Source organism: Micropterus dolomieu, unplaced genomic scaffold, assembly GCF_021292245.1.
Source record: "Micropterus dolomieu isolate WLL.071019.BEF.003 ecotype Adirondacks unplaced genomic scaffold, ASM2129224v1 scaffold_210, whole genome shotgun sequence".
NCBI classification, from domain to species: Eukaryota; Metazoa; Chordata; class Actinopteri; order Centrarchiformes; family Centrarchidae; genus Micropterus; species Micropterus dolomieu.
Genome location: NW_025744202.1, coordinates 4,303 through 12,699, shown reverse-complemented (window position 1 = coordinate 12,699; position 8,397 = coordinate 4,303). Strand labels below are relative to the sequence as shown.

General features: G+C 40.4%; 1 protein-coding gene across 1 annotated transcript; it reads right to left on the bottom strand.

Annotated features, from left to right (window-relative positions):
• Positions 1-1,696: 1,696 nt before the first annotated feature.
• LOC123967276 lies at positions 1,697-7,202 on the bottom strand. The gene is made up of 2 exons (XM_046043336.1): positions 3,906-7,202; positions 1,697-1,942 (listed from the first exon to the last, which is right to left on the bottom strand). Exon 1 carries the CDS (start codon positions 6,566-6,568, stop codon positions 3,947-3,949), a length of 2,622 nt encoding a protein of 873 aa, XP_045899292.1. The 5' UTR covers positions 6,569-7,202; the 3' UTR covers positions 1,697-1,942; positions 3,906-3,946.
• Positions 7,203-8,397: the final 1,195 nt, after the last annotated feature.

The window sequence follows — 8,397 nt, the reverse complement described above, 5'->3', positions numbered from 1 at the left end:
GCGCTCTGCCAAGCGGTTAAACTCACGGCAGGCCCGGTGGTCATTATTTTTGGCTCGGTTTTGTTTTTCTCTGTCTTACCGCCCAGGTTCACGCAACACCAAGCCTGATGCCCTCTCGCGGCGGTTTGACCTCGCAAGGTCCCCCCCTGGTCCAGAGACCATCTTACCTCCTTCCTGTGTGGTGGCGGCTGCTTCCTGGGACATCGAGACGGTGGTTAAGGACGCGCAGCTCGCCCATCCTGATCCAGGTACGGGCCCGCCCAATCGGCTGTTCGTTCCGGACTCCGTCAGGTCCCAGGTGCTTCAGTGGGGACACTCCTCCAAGTTCTCCTGTCACCCTGGTTTCAACCGGACCCTTTGTTTCCTTCGACAACGGTTCTGGTGGCCCTCCATGTGTCCTGACGCTCGTGCCTTTGTCTCTGCCTGCTCTGTCTGCGCCCGTAGTAAGGCCGTTCATCGGCTCCCGGCTGGTCTCCTGCGGCCTCTCCTCATCCCCAGCCGTCCTTGGTCTCGCGGTGGACTTTGTTACCGGTCTGCCCCCCTCTGCAGGTAACACTGTTATCCTAACCATAGTTGACAGATTTTCTAAGGCTGTTCACTTTGTTCCGTTACCTAAATTGCCTTCTGCCTGTTCACGAAAAGCGCATGGGCTTGTTGGGCCTGTTGTCTTCTGTCTTACCACTTCGCTGCTGGCAGTGCATCTCTCTCTACGTTTTTGAATAACGGGGCTGTTCCCGGTCCACCGGGAAAATCCTGGTGCTCCTGATCGCTCCTGATGTTTTGAACGATTAGCATTGCGGGTCCGGCGTGGTGGTAGCTTATGGTACGTTGTAGCCTAATCGTAAATCATTTTACCGGTTCACACGGATCTATTTTTAGTGGCGTATAAGAGCGCACGGTAGATCCCTGCGCCTAATGTTACACAGAATAATCATACACTCGCTAAGCACTGCCTTTCTAGTATGTTTTGCTATGCAATATAAATAAATAAAGTCTTTAGGCAAACAGGTTTTTCACATTTACAAAAATATCTACAAAATGTAATACCTTGTTAAATGGCAATTAAGACTTATACTAGACTATTAAGACTAATACTTTTTAATGGATTTAATTTTCACAAACTTTTTTTTCCACAAACATTTTAAGACTTTTTAAGACCCCAGGGACACCCTGCAAACAATACAGACACAATATAGCAACAATACACAATGTCAACAATCAGTCAATTAAGTTACCTGCCACCATTACGTAAATCATTGTTAAGAGGTCGTGGTCACTGCACGTATTTCTGATCAGGAATAACTATAGACTGAATATAATAAACAACCTGTGATGGATAGCAGCAAATGCAGACCGATCAGCCATCTATTTATCTTCTTCGCCGCACACAGGCCATGACAACTTGACCTTGGTAGTCAGCACATCCTGACAAAGCACAGAAACACACCTTTTTATATACAGTCTATGAAACACACCAACTGATTTATTTATTTATCTGGATATCAAGCGCTAGCTCACTAGCCACCTGGCTAGTGACACCTTTGGTGACACCTCGGCTCTAAAGTTAAATCCCCCAGGCATTAGCTGCTTTGCCCGACTGGCATCAGCAGCTGTAACACACGAGGTGAGGTAACACACGTTACGTTTACCATAAGTGCAAATATGTATCACTTCACTAACAAGGACCACACCAATGTTAGATTTTATAGTGGTTTATTTAGATGAATAGTTATGGAAGGAGGGGTCGAGAGGGGAGGGTTAAAAAGGGGTCTTGGGGAGAGGGATGAAAAGGGGTCGAGGGGTGAGGGATGAAGGGGTCGAGGAATTTGCGAATTCTGTACAGAAAGGCCTGGGCTGAGTGAGGTCTAAACCCAGAACCTTCTGCTGTGAGGCCGCGGTGCTGTCCACTGGGCCGCCATGCTTCCCATTAAAAGAGGGAGAACTGAGAAACGGGAGAGAAAACAGGTTAGACAGCTTATAGACGTGAGTGCATGTGATTGGATTTTCTAACGTTACATCTTCCATTAGGGCAAATGAATATATCACTAAAATAACACAACATATTTAAGATAATGTTGTATTTATAATTAAATAATAAAAACTGAAAGTCAGCTACAGCCCATTTCTAATGAGATCGTAATGGTCCAGTGCAGTCCTTCTCTTTAGCACCCCCAGTGGACATTTGTTTCTCAAAGCTGTAGCAAAATGTACCAGAGGGTACGTAAATGTGGTGCTGCAAAATTGTGGTCAGAGGTACGTCTCTCCCATGAGACCAGGCTGCAAAAAACAATGTAGCAGAGAACAGGAGCCTGCACTACGACTGTCGATGCAACATCCTGGTTGCCCTGACCTTTCTGTGTGGAGTTTGCATGTTCTCTCTGTGTCCGTGTGGGTTCTCTCCAGGTGCTCCGGCTTCCTCCCACCGTCCAAAGACATGCAGGCTAGGTTGATTGGTGAACCTAAATTGTCCTTAGGTGTGAGTGGTTGTTTGTCTATGTGTGGCCCTGCAATGGACTGGCGACCTGTCCAGGGTGTACCCCCCCTTTTTTCCCATGTCAGCTGGGATTGGCTCCAGCCCCCCGCGACCCTGTACGCAGGACAAGCGGTTGACGATGGATAGATGGATGTTGTGCAAACATATTACAGGGGGAGAGGATTTGTATTTACATAAATATTTACATATTTACATATTACAGATGGAGAGGATTTGTATTTACATAAATATTTACATATTACAGATGGAGGGGATTTGTATTTACATAAATATTTACATATTTACATATTACAGATGGAGAGGATTTGTATTTACATAAATATTTACATATTTACATATTACAGATGGAGAGGATTTGTATTTACATAAATATTTACATATTACAGATGGAGGGGATTTGTATTTACATAAATATTTACATATTTACATATTACAGATGGAGAGGATTTGTATTTACATAAATATTTACATATTTACATATTACAGATGGAGAGGATTTGTATTTACATAAATATTTACATATTACAGATGGAGGGGATTTGTATTTACATAAATATTTACATATTTACATATTACAGATGGAGAGGATTTGTATTTACATAAATATTTACATATTTACATATTACAGATGGAGAGGATTTGTATTTACATAAATATTTACATATTACAGATGGAGGGGATTTGTATTTACATAAATATTTACATATTTACATATTACAGATGGAGAGGATTTGTATTTACATAAATATTTACATATTTACATATTACAGATGGAGAGGATTTGTATTTACATAAATATTTACATATTACAGATGGAGGGGATTTGTATTTACATAAATATTTACATATTTACATATTACAGATGGAGAGGATTTGTATTTACATAAATATTTACATATTTACATATTACAGATGGAGAGGATTTGTATTTACATAAATATTTACATATTTACATATTACAGATGGAGAGGATTTGTATTTACATAAATATTTACATATTTACATATTACAGATGGAGAGGATTTGTATTTACATAAATATTTACATATTATAGATGGAGAGGATTTGTATTTACACCAATATGAAGTTGCCAAAAATACAAATATAAATGGCAGATTGTGCATTGATATGCATAATATTTGACATAAACATACAGTTGACATACATAAATGTAAAAAAATATAAATTTGGAATAAATAGATGCAAGTTATAAAAGAATAATATAACTATGTGTAAAAGAAAAAAACAATGTGGAAGTTATTTACAAAATGTGAATATTTGCTATATATATATATATATATACAGTTGCACAAAACATACAGTTGACATAGATAAATGTAAAAGATATAAATTTGAAATAAATAAATGCAAGTTCTAAAAGAATAATATAACTCGGCATATGTGTAAAAACCTCCAATGACATGTCTTCAATCAAATGTGCTGTGTAGCAACTTATGGCTTAATCATCCTGTAGAAGAATCGCTTGATCTTCTTCAGCCACTTCTTCTGGCATTTGACTTCAACAAAGTGTGTGTTTCCTTTATTATTGTTAGTGTTGCCCTGAAGTGAATTATGACTAACAGAAGCAGGTGAAGCTGCCTTATCTGTGTCATGTGGTTTCTCATCTGTCCCAGCAGAGTTGGGGTCATTAAAGCCAGCACTGGCTACTTTGTCTGGTAGTCCATTGTTTTCATTTTCAGCAGTGACAATGTCAGCTGTGGCTGGTGGTTCATTCATATCATCCGATTTAGTAATGGACGAACCATTCCAACCTATCACTTTTCCTGATGTTTCAAAGGGTTTGCATTCAACCAATGAATGCTCCTGCCGGCAGTCTTCCATGGCCAAATAGGCAGATGTCACATAAGGGTCTTTGTTAGTGTGAAAGTGTTTCATTGTGACAAAATTGTGCCCTAAAGCTTCGCTGGGGGTGATTCTTTTTTCAGGATCCACTTGCAGCATTTGTTTGATGAGGCTTAAAAAGGCCTGTGTGTCTTTATATTCAGCACCATTCTTCACTTCTGAGTGGGTCTTCGCCATGTCATCCAGACTGGTAAACTTGTTGAAAATCCCATCAGACAAATAGGGTAGCCGCAATGTTTTGAGGTTGTATTCAAGTGGATGATTCAGCCTCCATAAATAATTTTCACTGGTAAAAAATACGAGGGTCCTTCTTCCGTCTTTCAGCATGTGTTCATCAGGCAGACCCTGCATCTGCATGATGGCTCTCATGACCGCATATTCAGACTCTGTGGGATAAAGGTGCTGTCCCAGGTACAGGAAGGCCAAAGTGCAACCTAGTGCCCACATATCGATGGCCTCGTTCATTGGGAGGCCCAGCAAGTCCTCTGGGGCCCTGTAGGCAATGCATTGATCGGTGGTGTCCGTCCTCAATGTGGAAACTGGCCCTGCTGCACCAAAACCAATCAGTTTCACCTTGAATGACTGCAACCGATTCACAAGCATTACCTTTTGTGGCTTGATGTTTTTATGAGCCAGACCGATGCTCTTGAGAGCATTCAGAGCCACTAGGAGCTGTTGTGTGATTACTCTGATTTCAGATAAACACAGTGGCTTGAAGTTCTGTAGTTTCATGAAGTCGTACAGATTTATGTCGAGCAGTTCAAATTCCAGACAAGAGTTTAGTAAATGTTTAAAATGCCGATTAAACCTGACCAAGTTGCTCTTGTCTGGGTCAAGCTTACTGAGTTCTTTAAGTGTGGCCAACCTCCTTTTACCAGACCAGGGGAAGTAATTAAGAATGATCTTCACGGCCACGTCCTTGGCCTGCTGAAATAGTTTGCACCGGACCACATGTCCAGTAACTCCTTTCACCAGGGGCGCCCTTACAATATACAGTCTTGATTTATCAAGCAGAATGTAATTTTTTTCAATAGGAGGACGATTCCATACTCTAGCGAATATTCCTAAGGGTTTGCATTCAACCAATGAATGCTCCTGCCGGCAGTCTTCCATGGCCAAACAGGCAGATGTCACATAAGGGTCTTTGTTAGTGTGAAAGTGTTTCATTGTGACAAAATTGTGCCCTAAAGCTTCGCTGGGGGTGATTCTTTTTTCAGGATCCACTTGCAGCATCTGTTTGATGAGGCTTAAAAAGGCCTGTGTGTCTTTATATTCAGCACCATTCTTCACTTCTGAGTGGGTCTTCGCCATGTCATCCAGACTGGTAAACTTGTTGAAAATCCCCTCAGAGGGAAAGACCCAGTGGCCTGTTCTGAGGTAATATTCATATTTATCATTCAGCCTCCATAAATTCTTTTCACAGGTGAAAAATGTACTGGTCCTTCCGTCTTTCAGCATGTGTTCATCAGGCAGACCCTGCATCTGCACGATGGCTCTCATGACAGCATATTCAGACTCTGTGGGATAAAGGTGCTGTCCCAGGTACAGGAAGGCCAAAGTGCAACCTAGTGCCCACATATCGATGGCCTCGTTCGATGGGAGGCCCAGCAAGTCCTCTGGGGCCCTGTAGGCAATGCATTGATTGGTGGTGTCCGTCCTCAATGTGGAAACTGGCCCTGCTGCACCAAAACCAATCAGTTTCACCTTGAATGACTGCAACCGATTCACAAGCATTACCTTTTGTGGCTTGATGTTTTTATGAGCCAGACCAATGCTCTTGAGAGCATTCAGAGCCACTAGGAGCTGTTGTGTGATTACTCTGATTTCAGATAAACACAGTGGCTTGAAGTTCTGTAGTTTCATGAAGTCGTACAGATTTATGTCGAGCAGTTCAAATTCCAGACAAGTGTTTAGTAAATGTTTAAAATGCCGATTAAACCTGACCAAGTTGTTCTTGTCTGGGTCAAGCTTACTGAGTTCTTTAAGCGTGGCCAACCTCCTTTTACCAGACCAGGGGAAGTAATTATGCATAATCTTCACGGCCACGTCCTTCTTGGCCTGTTGAAATTGTTTGTACTGGACAATTTGACTAGTAGGTTCAGTCAGCAGGGGAAACCTTAAAATATACAGTCTTGATCTTGATTCATCAAACAGAAGGTCATTATTTTTGCCTTTATGACTTAACATTACTTTTGTTAATGTTGATCCCATTTCTACAAGTTAAATGTTTCCACCAGTTCTGATTCAGTATTCTACTTAACTTTCTTTTTTTTGTTGTAACTTGTGCCAAAAAAAAACCTGCTTTGAGAACAAGATATGTGAAGATATCACCTTGTATACTAAATGTTGAATAGATTACTAAAAAAACCTACTCAATCCGAAGAAATGTGCCAAGTGATGTCACATTTTGAATGCAGTGTAATAACTTTTTGCCTTTATCTTCAAAGATCAAAGCACGATGTCACACCTGATTTAAAAAATAATAAATAAATGTAGGACGTCAAAGAACCTTATTATCATGACGTCCAATTTAGAATTGATTTGATATTGACCAAAACCATTATTACGTTTATGTAGGTACTAATCAATATATAAATATTAGGTTTACGACCAATAAATAACCATTCGTTGGTCAACACACACTGGCGAGCTGTCCGGGGTGTACCCCGCCTTGCGCCCGATGTCAGCTGGGATTGGCTCCAGCTCCCCCCCCCCGCGACCCTGTGCGCTGGATAAGCGGTTGACGATGGATGGATGGATGCTCAACTCACCTGTCAGGACTGCTCAAACAGAGCAATGTGTCGCCATAACGCTCTTTCCAATGCGCAGTGGTGAGAATGTGGAATCAAAGCTAAATAATAGCCTAGAATTCAAATGAATCACAAAGAGCCAAAGGCTTCATATTTGTTATTGTTCAAAGCCCCTCCAGCCAGTTTTAACTTAACATCACTACTCTGTAAAGTTTAGTACACTTTACTGTCTGGCAGGAGTAGCTATTACTTACCCATAATAGAAACTAATGTGCGAGTATCAGGTGTTATCAATCACACAGTGGATGGTCCTGTCACGCACTGCACACGATAACTCCCACGTTTTATGGTGCGCTTACTTTACCGCGGGGGTCTATTACTCTGTTGAACTGTGCTATTTTGTCTACAGTTACAACACAACCGTATACTTGATCTTCTGCATGTAAAGTTGACTTGTAATGAATAGTTAATAAATAGTTAGATAAATAGTAAACTGGGGAGATTCAAACGGAATCTGAGTTATTTGTTTATGTAGGCTGTAAGAAACACACATTGTAACCTATGTACACACCACTACTTATATCACACTGACAATATTTTCATCAGCTTTAGCTGTAGATATTGCGTCCCTATATAACTAAGCATACCATACAGTTTACAGACAGGTCGCTGGGCCTAAGGCAGGCACATTATGAAGTCCTTACTGTTATGTGTTGTGTCCTGAAGAATGGGGTATTTACACATTTTATACAGCCTCATTAGGTTGTCAATAAAATTAATCACATCTTATGCGGTTGCAAACATATATATATATATATATAACAGATGCAACAGAGTGCATTAAAGATTAAACATGTCTATTAATGACTATTAATGTATTCTAATATTTATAAATTGCAATTATCAATTAACACAAACACAAGATTGGAACTTTTTAAAATGTGTGGATGTACCAAATGGGTGTGGTCAAAATGAAACATCATTTTAAACTACAAAAGACTCCAGAGCAAACCAAAGCTGTGCAATTCTCAAGATTTTATTACTAAAAAAATATTTTAAATAACATTTACTGGCTCTACATGAAAATACACACAGGTAGATATCTTATAAACAGACAAATGTGATTGAGTATGTCTTTAGCCAAAGATAATATAAATTGTAGGACTGATCTGAGCCTTCATTAATAAAGATCTTAACCAGACCGCGAACCAAGACTTCTGTGCTGGTTTCACATTTATGTCCCGAGTTAAACCGTTAACTGACGAAGGCTGACTGCCTCATCCATCTATG

What these genes read in the sequence shown, in the direction of transcription:
- LOC123967276 (XM_046043336.1), bottom strand. Translation starts at nt 6,568, where the DNA reads ATGGGATCAACATTAACAAAAGTAATGTTAAGTCATAAAGGCAAAAAT.